The sequence below is a fragment of the Oryctolagus cuniculus genome, chromosome 5 (genome assembly GCF_051225735.1).
Source record: "Oryctolagus cuniculus isolate XC-2025 breed Fujian yellow rabbit chromosome 5, ASM5122573v1, whole genome shotgun sequence".
Lineage (NCBI taxonomy): Eukaryota > Metazoa > Chordata > Mammalia > Lagomorpha > Leporidae > Oryctolagus > Oryctolagus cuniculus.
The window spans coordinates 167048817-167070843 of NC_142871.1; the positions used below are offsets into that span (position 1 = coordinate 167048817).

The following is a 22027-nucleotide window of genomic DNA, read 5'->3' on the forward strand; positions in this document are numbered from 1 at the left end:
AAAACTGAACTGAACTGGAAATTGGGAAATATGAAGTTGTTTCAGTGAACAGTGCTGGATCTAAATGCCAACAGTCATCGATGCTGCAGAACTTGTGAGCCCATCTGCCAGCCAGAGCAGCCAGGAGAGACCTCTCTCTGAGAGCCTCAGTCCTCCCAGGCGCGGGGACCCCCAGGGCGGGGTCGGGAAGGGCCGCCCACTGCGTGGGAGCCGCCCTGTGCCCACGCCTCAGCCTCCTGCCTCCTTCCTTCCTGGGATGAGGTTTGGCGACAGGGAACTGATGTAGTGACCACTCACCGTGACCCTTTCACATGCTCATGGAGGAAGTCGGCGTGAAACCGTGGGACCAGAGGATCCTTCTCGCCGTGCACGATTAAGGTGGGGCACTGAACCAGGGGCAGCAAGTGCTGACAGATGTTACCTGCAAGACAGCAGTGCCAGGGCTCTGCCTCAGTGCGACTCTCGGCGACTGACGGGGAACGGAAGGCAGGCGCCACGCCCCTCGCTGCACCTCTGCTCCCTTGTCTATAACGGGGGTCGCATCTGTGCCTACGGAACGCAGCTGCACCTCTGCTCCCTTGTCTATAACGGTGGTCCATCTGTGCCTACGGAACGCGGCTGCGCCTCTGCTCCCTTGTCTATAACGGGGGTCGCATCTGTGCCTACGGAACGCAGCTGCACCTCTGCTCCCTTGTCTATAACGGGGGTCACATCTGTGCCTACGGAACGCGGCTGCACCTCTGCTCCCTTGTCTATAACGGGGGTCGCATCTGTGCCTACGGAACGCGGCTGCGCCTCTGCTCCCTTGTCTATAACGGGGGTCGCATCTGTGCCTATGGAAGGCGGGCGCCACGCCCCTCGCTGCACCTCTGCTCCCTTGTCTGTAACGGGGGTCGCATCTGCCTGTGCCTGCAGCCACTGTGCTTTGTGTTTCCTTTTTGATTCTTCTGCTGTTTTTCCTGCTTGGTTCTTCAGCTCCGCCTGACTGAGGCTCATAATTCATGTAAAACAGCAGGGGAATGGAACAAACACAGACCGCCCAACTCTACGTTACGAAGGGGCAGTCGGGCCCCACTGCAAAGCAGTGGCCAATGCTGGACACCCGGTAAGCTCTTACCTGGAGTCACCTCTCAAATGGTGGCTGTGAGGGCCCTGACCAGTCCCTGGCCACAGGGACATGATGAAGACACAACTTGCTAATGGCAAGTAGGCGTTCTTCATCGTTCAGGCCTCTGTGCCAAACACACATCTGAGAGAGGGGGAGGTGCCAACTGTGCAGCTACAGAACAACCCGAGCTCCAGCCCTGACTGTAGAGGCTTGGCGGCTCCTTACCACACTGAGCTTACAATAAAACAGAGCGACCATGAATCCCTGGGGCTGTCACTGAGGCTAAACACAGAGGTGTATCGGAGAGTCTGGCACTGACTCGGCTGGCTGCCGCCTCCTCCTCCTCTCCGTCTCCGCCTGCGTCACGAGGAACGCAAGGGTGACCTGTGGCCAGGGAAATGCCTCTCTCGTCCCTGAAGCTGCCCTTTCCTGTCCCTGGGGTGACCCGCTCCTGCTAATTGAATAACCAAATGGGGATGCTGCTGTTTGTTTTAGGGACTGTTCCCACAAGCAGAACAGGATCACTATGAAGCACGCATTTGCGATTTCGAACTTAAACCCAAAAACTAACATTTCCAAACGTCCTTTTCACTGTGAAAGCTTTGTCGGGTGACAGGGCTGGGAAGGATCATCTAGCAGATAGAGCTGGTGCTGCAAACACGGCCTGGACCTGCTCCAAGGTTAGCCCTTAACTCCTCTGTTCTTCCAACCAAGATGAAGAATGAGAGACTGCAAACAAACACTTGTATGCAAATAGGCTTTAACTCAGACTATCTATGCGAGACGTCTATTCTTGCTGTTAGCAGAAACCTTGTTAGGTTTTCAGATAAAGAAAGGGGGCTAGTGTTTGTAGCTAAGGTCATATAACAATTCTGAAGACAGGAAAGTAACTAAATACTTTCTTCTTCATACTAATTTCTTAAAATATTTATTTATTTGAAAGACAAGGGGAGACAGAGAGAGAGAGACAGAGACAGAGACCTTCTGTCTACTGGTTCACTCCTCAAATGGTCACAACAACCAGGGTTGAGCCAGGCCAAAGCCAAGAGCCTGAAACTCCACCCAGGTCTCCCACATGGATAGCAGGGAGCAAGCACTGGCTCATCTCCTGCTACTTTCCCAGGCGCGTGAGCTGGGGGTTGGAACAGAAGTGGAGCAGCTGGGGCTCAAACAAGAGCCCATATGGGATGTTGGCATCACAGGCAGAGGCTTAACCTGCTGCACCACAGGCGGGCCCCATTCCTCACACTAATTCTGTTGAAGATCAGGACAGAAAGTGCCTCCTTGTCTGTCCTGGTGTCAGAGGATGTAGTCGGGTGGCACGACACAGACTATATTGTGGCTGTTCTATAGCGAGTTAGAAATTAGAATTAGGAAACAGAAATTGGGGCAGGCGTCGGGGTGCATCAGCCTAAGTCGCCACTTGCAGACACTCACACGCTGTGTCAGAGTGCTGTTCCGGGTTCCTGCACCTCCAGTTCTGACCCAGCTTCCTGCTAATGCATCCTGAGGGGCAGCAGGTGACGGCTCTGACATCCACGTGGAGACCTGCACTCTGCTCCTGGCTCCTGGTTTGTTGGCTCAACCCTGGCTGTTGCAGGCATTTGGGGAGTAACGTGGGGAAAGACCTCTTTCTGCTTCTCTTTCAGGCGGATGAAAATCAATAAGCAAAACAGAAACTGAAGCTTCCTGAGGATGACTCTGTCATCACACACACAAGGGAGCAGAAGGAAAAGGAACAGCCTGCTGTTAAAGACGCAACAATAAGGGCCTTTATCCGTGCGGTCCTGTCTCCAGTTGAAGGCAGATTTGTGACACAAGCACTTGCATTGTCTACGATGACTAGCGTTCTGTCCATACACTGGTGTGCAAGGGCAACAGGCGACTCATGGATCATGGGGACTCGGGAACACGATGGGCAACTCAAGCATCCTCTCTAACCGACAAAGGAGCCGTCAAACAGCCCATGCACCTACCATCTGGGAGGCGTTTAAACTGCTGTATGCCGTCCACCCACTGTTCACAGGTTTTGGCAAAGTAGTCATAGCCGTACAGGGCTTCCAGGGGCTTTCTTGCCTTCTCACTCCACTTAGAGACATCTCGGATGCCTGGAGAACAGAAGGACACGTTTAGTCTCGCACGAAGATGTCAGTCACCTTTAAACATCCCAGGCACAGGCCACCGCTGGGCCGTTCACCGCTCAGTCCATGTGCAATGCTGGAAAGCTTTGCCTGGCACCTCGTGGCTCACTCTTCACGTCAGCCAGTTGTCTTTTTTATCTATCTATCTGTCCATCCATCCATCCATCCATCCGAAAGGCAGGGTTACAGAGAGGGAGAGACAGACAGTGAGAGATCTTCCATCCACTGATTCACTCTTCAGATGGCTGCATTGGTCAGAGTTGGGCCAGGCAAATGCCAGGAGCCTGGAACTCCATCCAGGTCTCCCGCACGGGTGCAGGGGCCCAAGGACTTGAGCCATCTGCTGCTGCCTTCCCAGGTGCATTCGCAGGGAGCTGGAGCAGCAATGGAGCAGCTGGGACTCAAATCCAGCCAGGTGTCTTACTCGAGTGTCAGCCAGGCTCCCCCTGGCACCCGGGGGCCCACCCTCTATCCACATTAAGTGTATCAGACCCCCGACAAACACCCAAGGAATGGAATTAGATCTGCACTTGAGGCTTTCTGTTAAGGGCCTAAAATCAAAGAAAACTCTCCTCTACTGCCTGAGTAGACATCAGTCACCTGTGAGATCCACGAGAGACTTGTTTCAGGACCACTGAACACACCAGACTCTCTGGACCCTCAAGTCATTCAGCAGACGGCTCAGTAACTGCACATAACCTGCACACGTCCTCCCGCGTACAATCTCGCATGCTGCAAGTGCCGCGTAAGCAGCTGCTGTACCACCAGGGAACAAGGACAAGGAATGTACCACCAGGGAACAAGGACAAGGAATGCACCACCAGGGAACAAGGACAAGGAAAGCAGTTTGCACACGTCCGGGACAGGTGCAGTCCCCCCAGACATGTCTACCTCCAGCTGACGGGCTGCGGATGCAGGCGGCGGACTTGGAGACAACGAGGTATTTTTAAGAGGAGCTTTTTTCCCTGAATGTCCTATCTCCGTACATGAAAAAATACACGCAAATGATTTATTCTAATTTCTGCTACTGGAGAAAAAGTGGGTATAAAAGGCTAACTACTTATTTCAAACTCTGTTAGAGAGGAATCATTAGTAGGAAAGAACCAGTATCTAAAACCTACTTTTAAAACGAGTCAACAAATGCAGTAACTTAGCCTAACCTCTTCCTGATTTCTTTAAACACTGGTAATTTAAAGATTCGAATGCTCTTGAGCACGTTAAATATTGCTGACTGAGCATTCTATAGTGCCTTTGCTAAACAATCCACCTGGAGAGACCACCTGACAGCAGTGACATGAACTCCCATCAGTCTACAATGGTACGCACCTGCAGACAAACAGCGCCCTCCCCAGATGCAGCGGCTGCGTGGAGGATGACCTGCCAGTCACACCTACACCTGCTCTCTGGAGGCCGGATCCCAGCACGGAGGCCGCCTGCCCTTGCTTCCGCAGGTGGCCGTAAGCATTCAGAGGGACACCCAGTGACTGCAGAGGGCGCAGGGGCAGAACTGCTCTGCATGAGAGGGCAGTCGGGGCGTAGAGAAGCAGTCTGGAAATGAGGAGGTGAGGGGGATGTCTGGGGAGAAGAACAAGGGGAACTGGGAGTGGGAGAGAGAGGAGAGAAGCTACGAGATGCCGGCATCCCATGTGGGTACTGACTCAGCTCCCTGCAAATGCACCTGAGGAAGCAGCAGAAGATGCCCGAGTACTTGGACCCTGCCACCCATGTGGGAGACCCTGATGGAGTTCCTAGCTCCTGGCTTTGGCCTAGACCATACCTGGCTACGGTAGCCATTTGGGGAGTGAACCAGAGGATGCCAGAGGATGGAAGATTCCCCCCACCCCCACACTTCCTCCCTCCCTCTCTGTAAATCTACCTTTCAAATAAATCTTTTTCTTAAAAAAAAAAAAAAAAAAAAGGATAATGTGAAGACACTCAATAGTAAACTTCCCTGCTGATACTTTCCCTGGGGATTTGGAGACCACAACCTCAGACAGGCTGCTGGCAGTGGAATGACTACATCATTCATAAAACATAGTTTGGGCTGGTGCCGCGGCTCAATAGGCTAATCCTCAGCCTTGCGGCGCCGGCACACCGGGTTCTAGTCCCGGTTGGGGCGCCCGATTCTGTCCCGGTTGCCCCTCTTCCAGGCCAGCTCTCTGCTATGGCCCGGGAGTGCAGTGGAGGATGGCCCAAGTGCTTGGGCCCCTGCATCCCATGGGAGACCAGGAGAAGCACCTGGCTCCTGCCTTCGGATCAGTGTGGTGCGCCGGCCGCGCCGGCCATTGGAGGGTGAACCAACGGCAAAAGGAAGACCTTTCTCTCTGTCTCTCTCTCTCTCACTGTCCACTCTGCCTGTCAAAAACAAAACAAAACAAAACAAACAAACAAAAAAAACAAAACATAGTTTGGCCACATTGTTGCAGTTCTAACAATTAATGGGCCAGGGGCTGGTGCCATGCACAGTGGGTTAATCCACCGCCTGTGGCACCAGCATTCCATATGGGCACCGGTTCGAGTCCCAGCTGCTCCTCTTCCGATCTAGCTCCCTGCTATGGCCTGGGAAAGCAGTGGAAGATGGCCCAAGTCCTTGGGCCCCTGCACCCATGTGGGAGACCCGGAGGAAGCCCTTGGCTTCTGGCTTCAGATTGGTGCAGCTCCGGCCATTGCAGCCATTTGGGGGGTGAACCAACAGATGGAAGACCTTTCTCTCTGTCTCTCTCTCTCTCACTGTCTGTAACTCTATCTCTCAAATAAATAAATAAAATCTTTATTAAAAAAAACAATTAATGGACCTGGCAGCTGAAGGTATGTGAGTATGTCTGTAAGAGAAAGGGAACCCTGAAGTAGAACAAAGGTGGCAGGGTGACTCAGATGCGGGGCAGGAACACTGCTAGTGCTGGCTGGGGGCGCGAAGCCTGCGATTCCTGCCTGAAGCCGAGGAGGAATGGCCCAGGCTGGTTCTGCGCACTGGCCCTCACAGGCGCAAGCCTTCTCAGAAGGGAAGCATTCAAAGGATGCTCACTGTGCTGTGTGTAGGTTTTCAGTCTCAAAGTACGCAAGTGTCGCCTCCTGGCCAAAGGGCAAAGGTCACAAGAGAAACAAAGTCCTCTAAAGCTGATGACAGCACTAGAAAACGGCGAGAGCGAGCGAAAGGAACTCTGCAGAACACACGACACAGAGACAAGGAGACGCGGAAGACAGAAAGACGAGGTCTACGACAAAGCACACACTCCAGACGAAGGCGAAGGGAGAAGACATGACAGGTGGGAGTGTTTTCAGAATGGATGCAAGCAACCATGGGCAAAAGTCAAACAGGACAAACGGAATGAAATCTGCACTGAGACACAACTCAGCAAACCAACAACACGTCCCGGGTAAAGGGAAGCTCTGAGAAACAGAGAGGAAAGACAGGCGAGTCCAAAGGAGGACACGCGGACCCACAGGAAGGGCTCAGCAGCAGCTGAGGGGGACTGCAGAGCCGGGGAGAGCAACTGCTGTCCCCTTGCATCCCCCGCCTGTCTTTCAACAACAAGGGCCAAATCCAGATGCCCTCAGGCAAACACTGGATCGGCCTCGAGGAAGGGACGCCTAGCGAGACACACCGGGCTGGAAGTGCAGGGCGAGTGACCGCTGGGGAATCTACACAGCAACCAACAGCACTCTGTGTGCCAAGCAGGAAACCAACACTGGGACACCTCCGCATGTTAACATGAAATAGCGCTGTCCACAAAGAAAGGGGAAAGAGCCACAGCTGTGAAAAGGTGTCTGCAGCACAACTACCCTTCAAGGGGTTATTAACTCCATTATCAAAAAACCACCATGAACAAAATCTGAACATCAGAAACACTGTAATAACACTGCAGTGTTCTGAGCGGGCGGAGCCCTTGGCTGTTCGCTCTGCTGTTGCACCTCATATGGCGCACCTGTTAGAAACACTGTATTACACTTGTACATGGCGGGGGGAGAGCAACTTCAGTCTAGCCTCGAAGGTGCTGGTTGGGATGCGAGTATCCCATAGTGGAGTGCCTGGGTTCAAGTCCCAGCTTCTCCTCCAATTCCAGTTTCCTACTGATGTCCACCCTGGGAGATGCAAGGTGACGGCTTAAGTAGTTGGGTCCCTGCCACTCATGGGGGAGACCTGGATTGGGTTCTGGCTCCTAACTGTAGGTATCTGGGGAATAACCCAGTGGATAGAAACTCCCTATGTCTGCCTTTTACCCAAATAAAATACATTTTAAAATATTACATAATTAAAAAGATACGAACAGGTTTCATACTGAAATAACCCAAAAGGTGAATAAACACAAACATTCTCCATCTTATTAATGATAGTAAATGAAGACTACAGTAAGATGACAGTTCACACTCACTTGATTGGCTAGGAAGTTAAAGTCTGATAATTTCGGGTTTTTGTTGCCGATGTAAGTTACAGAATCACTGTATGCTGGCAGAAGTGCAGATTTATTTTGTTGGAAACAATCTGTCACTTGTGCTGTGGTGCATCTGTCCACTTTCACGGGTGGGCGGGCGTACCCTCCAGAGATACTGCTGCTCCTGCGCCCAAAGGCACAGCACAGAAATGTTCACAGCAAACCAGAAGCACCTGGTAAGCACAACCTGGCGAATCCGCCCAGCGCACTGCACACCAGCAGTGAAAACCACCGCACTGGCGCCACCAGCGGCGTCATGAGCGAACCTCGGAGGTCAGTGCAAACACACAGGATGAACGCGTTTTCATAAAGCTCAGGAACACGGAGACTAGATATGGTTTAGAATATAAACGTATGCAGCGAAACTTTTTTCAAAAAGACACCGGGCTGACGTGTAGAGCCAGACGAGGGAGGGAGCGGGCGAGGGAGGAGGCACAGAGACACAACAAGGCCCATCCTGGCCCCAGGGTGGGCTCGTGGCTGTCATAACTCACCCTCATCACACGTGCTGCACTCTATTTATCAAATACAAAGACACTCCATTTCACTGGTAGAAAATGGAATTCAATGAGAAACTTATTTTGGTGTAAGAAATTTTGAAACCCCTGAAATCTGAAATCCTGGAGAATGCATATTATGAAAAAAACTATACGCACAGATTTCAAAATTTCCTGCATCCAAATAAATTTATTTTAAATTTCATTTTCATGAACTTTTAAAATACCCCATATATAATAAAAATTATAAAATAAATTCGTAAAAAGAAATATTCCTATGATGCAAGGGGCCAGACCCTTGAAGCACCAAGCTGGCTGATGTTCAATGTGCAAATTTTTCTGAAAACCGAAACAAGACAGCAGGCATGTGTAGCAAAATACTTCCCTAGGAATGTCAACCTGGACAAGGCTTCAACTCCCTGTGGAAATAGCGTCTCAGTCCCAAAGGGCAGGAAGTCCAGCTGGAGCTGGAATAGCCGGATGTTCACATCAGGTTAAGAACAACAGTCTGGGAGTCGGACTGCCTGGGTTGGAGCCGCCACCCTGCACTGACTACCTCCGTGACAGCAAGCACTTCACCCCTCTAAGCTACAGACCTCTCACCAGAGAAATGAAACTCGAACAACACTGTGGAATAAAGCGTAAGTAAATTAATACAGAATGGGATCACCACAGTGCCGGGCATAGGCAAGCATCTGACAACACTTTCTGTATTTATTTACTTCTGCTAACTGACTTAAAGAGAAAGCTAGTTTTGGGGCCGCCTGCAGTGCCAGCATCCCATATAGGCACTAGTTCCTGTCTCAGCTGCTCCACTTCTGATCCAGCTCTCTGCCATGGCCTGGGAAAGCAGTAGAAGACAGCCCAGGTCCTTGGGTCTCCTGTGTGGGAGACCTGGAAGAAGCTCCTGGTTCCTGGCTTCAGATCCATGCAGCTCCAGCCATTTCGGCCAACTGGGGAATAAACCAGCGGATGGAAGACCTCTCTCTCTCTGCCTCTGCCTCTCTGTAACTGCCTTTCAAATAGATAAATAAATCTTAAAGAGAGAGAGAGAGAGAGAGAGAGAGAGAGAGAGAGAGAGTTTTGTCCCCAAGCACAATTACCATAAAAAACTAAGTAGCAGTTATGTTTCACAGTGAAGTTTCCAGACTAGCCACTTGAATCAGTTTGCTGATTCAAAACAGAATTTGTATCCCCAAGGATACAATTTTTTTTAAGCATGTAATGGAACCAAACGGTGGAACTGTAATGGAGAAAGTGTGTTCACACAGCATTAGTTAGTGAATTAATCCAGAGAACATTATTTGAGGCCAACTAAGTGTTAGTGCTGGCACAACTCGAGTCAGGTATGGGCTCTGACTTCACGGGCCCTGCGGTCCAGTCAAGAACCCACAAGAGCGGTGCCGTCATCTCCCTTCTCTGCAGGGCCAGGTTTCAAGACCCTCAGTAAACGTCTCGAAAGGAGGACAGTACTGAGTCCTGCCTGACGCTGCTTTTCCCTGCGTGTACGTTTCTATCATAGAGCTCTACAACAGGCATGATAAGAGATTCACAACAATGAATAATAATGAAATAGAACAACTGTAATGATATATTATAATAAAGATCACTTCAAACTTATAGTTTCCAGAATTTTCTATGTAATATTTTCAGCCCTAGTTCACCACAGGCAACTGGAACCGTACAAAAGGAAACCACAGATAAGGGGGCTCATGTAACCCGCTGGGCATCACTTATCAAGGTGAGAAATTTTAGAGGAGGTACAGGTCTGGAGGAAACATCATGGGTTAGTCTTATACACACCAAATTTCAGGTGTGTGTGGGGCGACCAAATGAGAAAATCCAGCAGAAAGTGCCTGGGATTTGGGAGTAAGAGGAGACCAGTCCTGGGATGGGTGTAAAATGAGAGACCAACCACTGGACACAAAGCCAGAGAAGAGCCAGGAACAGGAGGCATCCACGCAGAGAACACAGTGGCCAGGACTTTAACTCGGAGAACCTTCCAGAAGACGGGAGTGATCAGCAGCACACACATCATGAGCCTATTTTCACAGGCTGCAGAGTGAGCATGGAACCACAGGGCAGCCAAGTGTCCCTCCCGCAGGCTCCCAGAAGGCACTGCCTCTGCTGGACTGGGGGGGTCAGGCCGGGGAACAAAGCAGTGGGAAGAAAGCAGAGAGGCACTGCACGGGACACGTTAGGCACAGGGCTGAGCGAGTGCACAGAGCCAGAGCAACCGCACACTTGGAGTTTACAGCGACTGAGGCAGGGGAGGGAAGGGATGGCGGTGCACAGGACAAAGGGCCACCGTGCACGTCAGTGCAGCGTCTCAGGGTCTCAGAGGGACGGGCACCCAGCAGGTCAAGTGTTCAGGGACGCCTGCATGGAGGTGGTGCTTGGAGCTGGGTGCTGGGGGGAGGACTCGCTTGCTGAGGAGCCTGGCTGGAGGGGAGGCCAGTGCGAGCCGGCGTATCAGAAGGCATGGGGCAAAGCAGTGTGGAGGCGAAGGCTGGCGTCAGGAGTGGCAACTGATATGGTGTGGGACACGCACAAGAGGGCCGAGGGAAAAGGAAGACGTGTCTAGAAGGGCCGGGTGGGCAGTACTGGCACGGGCAGCCAGGCCGCTTGGACCTCACTGACGTTACTCCAGGACTTTAAGTAGGAAAACTCTCCCACGCTAGCAGACGAGCTACACTAGGAGAACGGGGGCCAGGTGGACGGTGGGGAAGGGAGAGGTGGGGACAGGCTGGGTGGCATCCGAGTGCAGCCACATTAAACAAGAGGGCAGAGGAGGGGCCTTCGAGGGACAACCCTGGGTTCTGGCTTTCGTGTCTGTGGATAGAGACTCAGGGAAAGGACAGGTGAGTGAGGTGTGTGTGTAGGGTGAAGGATTCATCATGAAATAAGAAGCTCATTTTAAAGTTTTACTTATTTGAAAGGTGGAAGGACAGAGAGTGGGACAGAGAGAGAGGGAAATATCTTTGATTATCTGGTTCACTCCCCAAACGGCCACAATAGCTAGAGCTGGAACAGGTCAAAACCGAAACCCCAGAACTCCACCCTGGTCTCCCATGTGGGTGGCAGCGGCTCAAGCACTTGGACCATCATTTGCTATCTTCCCAGGCAGTTCAGCAGGAAACTGGATTGGAAGCAGAGAAGCCGAGACTTGAATGATGCTGACATGGGAGGCCAGTGCTACAGGCACAGGTTTTACCCACTGTACCATAAAGCTGGCCCCAGTAAGTTCAATTTTGGACCAAGGCAGATCATATCCTGGGGCATAACATGAGCCTTAAGAAATTTAAAAGAATCGAAATCACATAAAGTATATTTTCTGAATCTAATGATAATAAACTCAATACAGATAACAGAAAAATATCTGGGAAATCTCTAAATTCGGAAACTAAATAATATATTTCTAAATAAGCTTGGATCAGAGAGGAAGTCTGGAGGAATATCAGAAAGTATCTTGAACTGAACAAAAGTACAAGATATCAAAATGTGTAGGAAGCTTAGCTGTAGCAGTGCTTAAAGTAAAACTGATAGTGTATAATGCTTAGATTAGAAAAAAAAAAAAAAGAAAGGCCTCAAATCAAGAAGCTAAATTTCTACTTTGAGACAATGGAGAGGAAAGTAAATTAAAACTCAAAGCATGGAGAAGAAAGAAAATAATCAAGAGTAGAAGCAATGACACTGAAAACAGAAAGCAGCAGAAATAAGTCAGTAAACCCAAAAGCTCATTCTTTAAAAAGATCCATGAAGTTGATAGACCTCTAGCTAGATAGGCCAGGAAAAAAAAATACAGATGACCCAGATTACAATATCAGGCGGGAAAAAAAGAGGAGCTATCACTACAGACCCCACAGTTTTAAAGGTAACAAGGACAGAAACAACCTACAAGTGCTTGTTGGCCTAGACCAGAGGGGGACTGTGCTTATTTCCATGGGAACGGTTCCTGTGGTGTGGCCTGCAGTGGGCTGGAGGGGCCAGGGGCCAGAAGGGACCGGAGAAGGAAAGACAGGAGAAAGCACAGACGCCTAGAGCCCAGGTGGCTCTTTCGACGCGTCTGAAGAAGGCTATGGCGTCCAGGGTGTCAGCTACAGACGAGGGCCGGCAACTCACTCCCTCTGCTGTGGTGAGAAGGCACTGCAACAGCAGAGGTGGGGCAGAGACCCACGGGAAAACACCAGGGCACTGCACAAGGCAGACTCTTCCTCTGAGCCAGGCAGGACACGGTGGGGATGGGCAGGAGGACTACCTCCGAGTCTCCTGTCTCTTTTACAAGGCAGAAAGAGGTGAAGAGCCAAGGTTCCGCACCAGAACGCTGCATTCAGGCTCGGACACAGCCACGTGACTCACACAAGCATGGAGAAGGTGACACGCCACCCAGGGCCCTGCAACCTTCTTTTGTAAAAGGCCAGGAGAGTGAATCCCTGGGCTCCGGAGGCTGGGGCCTTATGCAACGCCTGTGCAGGACAGGAAACAGCCTACCCACCCTGTCCCAACTGCCTGGGGGGCCATCTGGGGTCCTCTGGAAACACTCGGGACACAGAGCAACTGGCCGAAGAGGAGGGGCCTGGGCGGCCCTGCCAGCAGGTGGTAAGGGGCAGCCCAGACCCTGGCCCACCCCTCCTCCTCCTGAGAGCCTGGTCTCAGTTAGGGCAGCAGCTGGAGGCTGAGCGACTCCTGAGCTGCTGGCTGACGCTGCCTGGTAACTGACTGTCCCCATGTGTCCCGGGGCTCCCAGCGCAGCCCGGGGAGCAGACGGGCAGTGGGAGGGCACGGGCGCTGCAGGCTGCTCTCTGACCCACAGCACCAGTGCAAAGCAGATCCAGCGCAGGCTGGCCACAGGCTGCGGCGTGCGGCGCCTGTGTGGTGCCTCTTAAAAACCTCTAAGAAACGCTTGAAGAACGACTTTCGAACCGCAGAAGGCACAGCAGCTCCTTCAACCTGGAGAGGAGGCTTCGCGTTTCAATCCAGCGCGGTTATTTTTAACAGGGCTCCTGGCGACACTGACCTCGCCCCGTCCCTCCTTAGGGCAGTATCGGAGTGACGCAGGGGCTGACCGCACTCGGGCTTTTCCCGAGTCATTCAAGTCCCGCTTCTGAAACAGGAAGCTTTAAAGCCCAGGTGCTGCACTGCGCTGCTTCTGAGCACTCAGCACGCTTCCTCCACAGAGCTGGGAGGCGGAAAACAGAGAGGCTGCGACTTGCCGACACGGGTCAAGGTGGGGAGAGCAGGCCCTGTGGTGGCGGAACGTACCCTGATAAATCCTGACGTCTTCATCAGTGACGTAGGCGTTGGCTCCCCAGATCACCATCTTGCGGACGTAGGACGGATACTTGGCGGCGGCAATGAGTGCGGTTATGCCGCCGTCACTCCAGCCCAGCAGAGACACCTTCTTAAACTGCAGCGCCTGTGGCACACAACAGAATGCAGGGCCCAGGTTACTACCGCCCTCTGCCCTGCCGAAGGAACCCAGGCGTCAGGAGCAACCAGCAACACAGGTGGGTGGTGTGGAGCGCGCCCTCGTCTAACACTGGGTGGCGTCACGCTTTCTCCCAATGAGTCTGCAGTAATACAACTCCTGAAACCTGACTGCAGGGCTGGGTCTGGAATCCGAGGGAACTACGGCTTCCGGTGGGATAAAACCTTGAGAAACTCGAAGCAGCAGGGACCAGCGCGCTTGGATCTGACAGTACTCCGTGTGCACACGCACGTGCCTGAGCAAGGACTTCCAGGACAGCAGTGACCAGAGCTGCCGGATGACGCGCAGCCCGGCGTCTGGCTGTGCCACTGAGCCCAACCGTGGGAAGAGCTGGTCACAGGCCGGCTGGAAGAGAACGTCATGGGGAAATTAGGTTAGGCTCAGGTGAATTAACCAGGGCTAAAAAGGAAGTGGACCAACAATATACCCAAGAGATGCTGCCTAGAAGTGAAGGAGTTAAACTTAAACTCAGCCATGTTGAAAGTTAACATCTTACAATAACAAGCCTCCCCTTACCTTTGAGTTTTCTTCAAATCCTGGGAACTGGTTCAAAGACCAGATGGCCAAGCCAACAAGATAAAGACCAGGTGGCCAGGCCTGTGGGATGCTTGTGTAAAATAATACCAAGAACCCTGACCCTATGCTGAACTCACTGGCTAAGTACTTGCCAGGAAGAACGGATCCTGTGCTAAACGTCAAAGAGAAAAACAAAAACAAAAACAACAACAAACTGCTTACTCACTTGAATAGTCGCCAGTTTAGGACAAGTATGAATTTAGAGCACGAGCCTATCAGATACTGCGTACCTGAACTTGCACGTTCAACTATAAAAACCCTAACGACCTTAGGGTAGGGGCACCCAGCTGCACCTGGTGCGGACGTTGGACCAACTCGACTTTGAAATGAAGCTCTTGCATCTGCACCAGCCTCGGCTCCTGGTGGTCTTAATTGGTTGGAATCAGACGTTTCGGGTACAACAGTGAAGGAATGAACAAACACTCGTCCAAGACGCTTACTGACAGGATATAAACTGCTGTGACTACTAGAGATAATAACTTGGCAAGACCTTGTAGCACGAACATTTGTATCTTCTACCATCCAGCATGCCACCTCATAAACTCGTAATGGACCCTGTACATGTGTCCTGGGCTCCATGACATGGTACAGTACAGCAAAAAGTGAGGACTGAAATGTCCACAAACAGAATGCTCACGCCACGCATGATCACAGGGAGAAAGAAGGTAACTTAAAGATTGTTACTTATCTACCTTAGGAAAAAATGGGTGAGGACACAGCACATTTTATATGATGAGACACAGCAGGCTCCCTTCACAAGGGGGATGTCTGACTGCAGCTGGCACTGGCTCCTGTGAGCAGTTCTTTTTCTCTACGCAGTGTACAGTACAGCATGGACTCATGTCCCAGGCGAATCATCACCCCGCTCAGAGTGCTGCACGATTTAAAACTTATAAGCTGTTTTCTTCTAGAATTTTCAGACTGAAATCTTGGAAACCAAAACCATGGATCAAGGGGGGCTCCTGTGACCTGTGTCTGTGAGAGGCTGATGCAATGCTTACTTACTGATACGGAACCGCCTGATGACAAACTGCTCGATAAAAACAGCAAGTTGCAAAAACACTGGTACAGCATGACACCATCAGTACTAACCTGGGTATTTAAATATGTAGGAAAAATGGGCCAGAAAGGTAGAGTCTTTCAAGTCTCGGTAGTAGGGTCTCCAGATGGCTGGATTGTGGGATCTTTCTTCTTTATAGAAGTTAAGACCCTTACCCAAAATGCTTGGGACCAAGACGTATTTTAGATTCAGATTCTTTTTTTCAGATTCTGGAATATTTGCAGTTATATAATGAGTATCTTGGGAATGAGACTCAAGTATAAACGTGAAATTCATTTATGTTTCATAGATCCAGTTTCACTAGCCTGAGGTGATTTCCTACAATATTTTTAGTGCACCTACATTGACTGCAACCTATTGTAGGTCAGGTGTGGAATTTTCTACTTGTGGCACCATGTCTGCCTCAACAAGTCTCAGATTCTGGAACACTGTAAGGATTTTATATTTTGGGATTAGGGACGTGCAAACCATTTGCTTTGAAATTTCTTACAGGGTATTATCTTTGTAAAAGAGAAAAAGGACAACAAAATCAAACAAAGTGAATGAAGGTGCCCGGCCATCCCCCACCGCTGGGTGCTTCCCTGGGACCCACCTTCATCAGATCAATGGCATCTCTGGCATCCCTCTCAAAAAAGTCCACTGGGAAGTCACGATCCGGGGGCCTGGAATGTCCGTATCCCCGAGGGTCCCAGGCTACCACCGTGAACAGCTTCTTACTTAGGTTCTTAAGCTGGGGTCCGAAATCAGTCTCGCCACTTCCTAAAAACAGCATTAAGGTTACCTCAGCCGAATGCTCTCACTGTATCAAACATGGCACAGCACGAGAGAAGCAATAATCACCCTAAAACAGAGCGCTGGGGCCAGGCATTGGGCCTGTGGCTGAGGCCGGCGTCCCACACCGCAATGCCTGCCTTCGCTTCCCGGCTCCCGACCCTGACACCAGATTCCTGCCGGTGCACCCTGGGAAGCAGCAGGTGATGGCTCAAGTGGCTGAGTGCCTGCCATGCATGTGGGAGACCTGGACTGAGTTTCTAGCTCCTGGCTCTGGCCCAGTTGTGGGCATTTAGGGAGTGAACCAGCAAACGGGAGCTCTTTGTCTCTCAAAAGAGAAGCACTACAGCTAGTCTCCACTTGGCCATCAGCAAGGCAGGCCGGTCACTGCTGAATTCATTCACTGGGAGGTGGAACTGTTGTCCTGGCGCAGTTCAGATCTGTCGCTGACGCCCTGCTCCGCCGCTGCCTGGCTATCTATTTTCAGAAGAAACGAGGCTCTAACTTCCTTTGTTCCTTTTTTATTTCAGCATTTTTCATACCCCTTGAGCTTAATTTTCGTTTTCTTTTTTTGAAATAATTAGTGAAAATGTTTAGAAACTAACTTACAGATGTATGCTTATAGGCTATTTTATTTAAAAAATTTTTATTTAAAAAAACAAAAACAAAAACTCATGGGGCTGTGGCATGGTGGGTAAAGCCGCCACCTGCAGTGCCGGAATCCCATATGGGCTCTGGTTCTAGTCCCGGCTGCTCCACTTCCGATCCAGCTCTCTGCTATGGCCTGGGAGAGCAGCAGAGGATGGTCCAAGTGCCAGTCCCTGCCACTCACGTGGGCAACCCAGATGAAGCTCCCGGTCCCTGCCTTCAGCCTGGCTCAGCCCCAGCCATTGCAGCCAATTTGGGGAGTGAACCAGTGGATGGAAGATCTGTCTTTCTCTCCTTCTCCCTGTAACTTTTTCAAATATGTAAATAAATCTACAAAAAATTGAAAAAAAAATCAGAAAACTGAAACACCTCGATAGGGGTTAGGGGAGGCATGAAGGGAAGAAATCAATTTAAGTTTGTTTGATTAAAACAGCACAGAACTATAATAAACAGAGCCTGTGGCGGCCTTGACTGGCAGCCCCTGGCCTGCCCATGGGGTGACACAGGTGTGTATGTTCACACCCACTACACATGGTGTGAAGGCACTGCACTCTCTCCCAGAGCCTGGTCCAGGCCAGGTCAGCATTTCACTTGTAAAATCCACTCGACTTCCAGCAAACAGAGCTCAGGCCACAGATGCACACTGAACACCTTGCCCGGTGCCCTGGCTGTATTCAAAAGTGTCTTTCAAGGTGGTGCAGGCTCATTTCACACAGGTGAATCATTCAGAAAAAACAAAGAAAAAAAAATCAATGGACTGTCAAGCTAGGACTGTCCGAACACAGGAGCCTTCTTGGAGGTCCTTGACCTGCAGGGCTTCTACAGGGGGCAGGAGGGAATAGGGAGGGGCAGGGAAAACAGGCTGGAGACAACCACAGGAATCTGGCACACCCCCACGTAGAAAGCCCGGTGCCAAGAACGGGAAACTAAGCCTTCGAAGAATGAATGGGGAGCCCAAGCGTATGTCCACGGATACCAGTGCCCAGGACCTGTGACGCCCGTGGAGAGGGCGACAGGTGCTGGGGGCCAGGATGTGAGAATTTCACTGGCTTGGGTTCTGGAAGCATGCCGATGCTCTACACCAACAGAAACTAATTAGAAAAAGCATCTTGTGCCTGGATAACGGCTGCAATGCAGAAATAATGGAAGTCTGAAGTCACTGGTTTTACAGGTAACTCCGGCTTACAGCCAGCCATCAGAGTAAATGCCCTCCTTCATTACTTGCAAATAATTATGGATTTAAAAAGGTACTAAACACCATCAGATGGAGAACATTTTGTTTTTTTTTTGTTTTTTTGTTTTTTTTTTTTTGGGCCAAGGACCATCTGGATATTTATAACATCAACCGTGGGCCACACAAAATTGTCAACTTGAAAATTAGCCTGCCCCTCCTCCCTGCCACTCTGCCTGGATGTCTTCGACTCTAATGAATCTTGCTTTTAAATCCAAAAAAAAAAAAAAAAAAAAAAAAATTAGCCTGCTATAGATTTATTGAATTTAAGTCCCACCTGCAGTTGCCTTAGCAGGGCCAGACCAAATGGTTCTGCAAGACTGATACAGCCCACAGGCTCCACGTTCCCCAACACTGCCGTGGACACACAGGCCGCACTAGCCACAGCACCATGCCAGTCAGCTGGGCTCAGGTGGACCACCAATCAACCGAAAAATGTTTGCCCTTAATTGTCAGGAGAAAGGAGCAAATCACAAGGAAGTGAGTATATGCCAGGGTTGTTTAACTGAATTAAAAATAAAGCAATAAAATAAAACCCCTTAAAGCCACACACGGCACGTCCTGGGACCACCGTAAACTGCCCCTGAACTTCTTGGTCTTATTTTTTTGAGAGGCAGAGTGGACAGTGAGAGAGAGAGACAGAGACAAAGGTCTTCCTTTGCCGTTGGTTCACCCTCCAATGGCCGCCGCGGCTGGTGCGCTGCGGCCGGCACACGGCACACGGCGCTGATCCGATGGCAGGAGCCAGGTACTTTTCCTGGTCTCCCATGGGGAGCAGGGCCCAAGTACTTGGGCCATCCTCCACTGCACTCCTGGGCCACAGCAGAGAGCTGGCCTGGAAGAGGGGCAACCGGGACAGAATCCGGTGCCCCGACCAGGACTAGAACCCGGTGTGCCAGCGCCACAAGGCGGAAGATTAGCCTAGTGAGCCGCGGCGCTGGCAACTTCCCCTGAACTTCAACACCTGTTCTGGGGCAGGAGCCCGAGACCCAGTGGGCTCCCCTTGCCCTACATAATGCCAGGGTAATATGGACATCTTTGATTTTCAAAAGGACTTGAAGGTTTCTTTTTACCTCTTACTTTAACTGAACAAATTCTCAACAACAGGGTGCTCCACTTGTCCTGGTTTTAGCACCGGAAGTCCACATCCTGGGAAACCGCTGGACGCCAGGCACTCTAGGAGGGCCGGACACCCACTGACCTTGTTCTCTCATCGTTCCCTTCTCACACCCCTGCCACCTTCCCAATTACAGGCAACTGTGGCTTCTCACTGTGCTTATGGGAAAAACTAGAGACAAAGCAACGAAAAAAATACATGCAGTAGGAAGTCATGCACTTTTCTAAGGCACTTAAACGTGACTGTAGCAAATATGACTTGAAACATTCAGCAAAGCACTGAGTTGGGAAATAACCCTTGGCCGGCACTGTGGCTGCATCCCAGCGACCACACAGCATGCGGAAGCACCAGGAAAGCATCCAGACCCAGCATCCCCGGAAGCAGCAGGACCGCGTGCTCGCCCTCGCCGGTCCGCTGGTAATGCAGGTGCACGCCGTTCACAGCCACTTTGGCAGACGTCACTGCGGTGCTACAAGAAAAACAGCAGTAATTAAAGACTCACCCTCAGAGAAAATGATTTGGCAGTACAAGTCTAACAAACCTGGTCTTTTGGAGCCGGCACCGTGGCATAGCAGGTGAAGCCCTGCCTGCAACACGCCATCCCACCTGGGCACCCGTGTGAGTCCCAGCTGCTCCACTTCCAATCCAGCTCCCTGCTATGCCCTGGGAAAGCAGAAGATGGCGGCACAGGGGCTTGGGCCCCTGCACCCATGTGGGAGACACAGAAGAAGCTTCTGGCTTCCTGGCTTCAGCCCGGCCCAGCCCTGGACGTTGTGGCCATTTGGGGAGTGAACCAGTGGATGGAAGACCTCTCTTTAACTCTGCCTTTCAAATAAATAAATAAGCCTGGTCTTTTATATGCAGTTTCACCCTCAGGCTTCTTGGACTATTCTGTGTCTGTTTTCCAGCCCTAAAAAGTACGTTGGGTCTGTACTTCTGGGAAGAACCGTGTCTTCATGTCTGAACCTGCCTCGGCACCCAGCCTGGGGCTCCTCTACAAACGCACCACGAGGCTTCCTGAAGTCAGTGGCCACACAGGCCGGGGCACAGCCGCGGTGAGCGGCAAGCCAGCAGTGCCCACGTGCAGACTGACCCGGGGGCTCCACACAGGGAGATGCAAGGGGCGGCGGAGGAACACCGACCGGGAGCACCTTCTGGACCCAGCGCGCCACCAGCACTTTCAGCCTCTTGGTGGCATTCCCACAACAAGGCCGGGTCCAGGAGTCCAAAGGGAAGGCTTTGATCTCAAGGCTGCTTTGTAGGAGCAGGGCTTCCTGTGTCACCTGGCCAGCTACAGGAGGGCTACGGTCAGGGATGACCCCCACACTGACATGGCCACACTGGTTTTTATTTTTATTTATTTTTTATTTTATTTTTTGACAGGCAGAATGAACAGTGAGAGAGAGAGACAGAGAGAAAGGTCTTCATTCCGTTGGTTCACCCCCGAAATGGCCGCTGTGGCCGGCGCACCACGCCGATCCGAAGCCAGGAGCCAGGTGCTTCTCCTGGTCTCCCATGCGGGTGCAAGGCCCAAGGGCTTCGGCCATCCTCCACTGCCCTCCCGAGCCATAGCAGAGAGCTGGACAGGAAGAGGAGTGACCGGGACAGAATCCGGAGCCCCAACTGGGACTAGAACCCAGTGTGCCAGTGCTGCAGGCGGAGGATTAGCCTAGTGAGCTGCGGTGCCGGCTGGCCACACTGGTTTTTAAGAAGCTGAAATGTTTTGGAGTTGACTCCAGCTCAAGTCCCCAGCTTGCTAGCCCTGCCCTGATTCAGCATTTGACTGGCCAAGCCTCAGAGCAGGGCTAACCCCAGGCCCTGTCTCATCTGAATGGCACGTGTGCCAAAGCAGGTGTTCTGGCTAGCCTCTCCTCCGCTGCTCTTCTGGGCGCCCCAGAACAGAATACCCAGGGACAGACACCAAGAGCGCATGCGCGTGCGGGGCTCCCGCACCAGCCTTCCAGGCCTCCCCACCGGTGTCAGGTGGACGGCTGAGGGGCGTGCAGAAGGGACACGTGGCTGTGGGCAGGGGCCAGAGGGGCGCCCCTGTTCTCCTGGCTAGCACATTTAAATCAACCGCGACTTCCTTTTTCTTTCAGCCCCTGCCTAGTCCAGATAATTACTGACTGAAACACTGTTAAAAAACTGAGGTTCTGTTTCCTCTAGGTTTCATCTTACTCACCAACTTCAAGCAGGGAAGGATGCAGAAACAGAGGGGTGGTGATGGGGGTACACCTAAACTCACTACACCGTCTCTGAGAAACCAAGACAGCACCGGGCGTCATACCTACAGGCCATGCCTACAAGCCATCCTGTACAGAAACACCGCGCAGGGGCACTACGAAAGCCGCTGACACCGCAATGCTGCCAATGCTAATGATGAACACCTGTTTCCTGTGACAGTGACTTTACTATCTTAGGGTCAAGAAGCCAACGAGCGCGCTCCACTGACACAGGTTCACCGGCGCACCTGCTTTGCCACACTGGGCCCAGGAGCAAAGGCTCAGGACGGTTCGCTGTGCAACCCCTCAGGGAGGGAAAGCAGAGAGGGGCACCTGAACGGCCGGCATTGCCATGGCTCGCGGCAGTGACGCGGAAGGTCCCCATCCCCTTTACTGCTCCAGCGCTGAGGGCCCTGTTGAGGGCACGTCCACAAACTGGTGGGAAAATGCAAGTAAATGACAAGTTTATTTTGGTGCAAAATTTTCTCAAGTTCATGCATAATCTCCATTTTCCATGAACTTTCTGAAGGCCCCGCCTACCATGAGAAGCTCCCTCCCTCACCCTTCTCAATGCCCAAAGCCCATCCTTTTGTAAGAACGGGCGTGGCTGCCTCCAGCCCTGGATCACGTTCATGGCCATCCCTAAGTCTCCTGCAAACCCCTGCCACTGCCCTCTGCCCTGGGCTGTGTCTGTGCCCGGTTCCTTTCCATGCAATTGTAACTACTGCCGTCCCA

The 22027-nt window shown here is 51.6% G+C and overlaps 1 protein-coding gene across 7 annotated transcripts in view; it reads right to left on the bottom strand.

Moving 5' to 3' along the window:
- The window catches only part of BPHL (biphenyl hydrolase like), a 38542-nt gene that overhangs the window by 11345 nt on the left and 5170 nt on the right, over positions 1-22027 (bottom strand). Inside the window, exons 2-7 of one of the 7 annotated variants that reach the window (XM_070074484.2) lie at positions 21626-21727; positions 19436-19539; positions 15896-16062; positions 13442-13595; positions 3085-3216; positions 298-421 (exon numbers count right to left, since the gene is read on the bottom strand). In XM_070074484.2, coding sequence (XP_069930585.2) covers positions 298-421; positions 3085-3216; positions 13442-13595; positions 15896-16062; positions 19436-19539; positions 21626-21727 — 783 coding nt within the window. Of the gene's footprint in view, positions 1-297; positions 422-3084; positions 3217-13441; positions 13596-15895; positions 16063-19026; positions 19540-21625; positions 21728-22027 lie in introns of all 7 variants that reach the window. The other 6 variants (XM_089333469.1, XM_070074485.2, XM_089333468.1 and 3 more) reach the window with 6 other exon arrangements.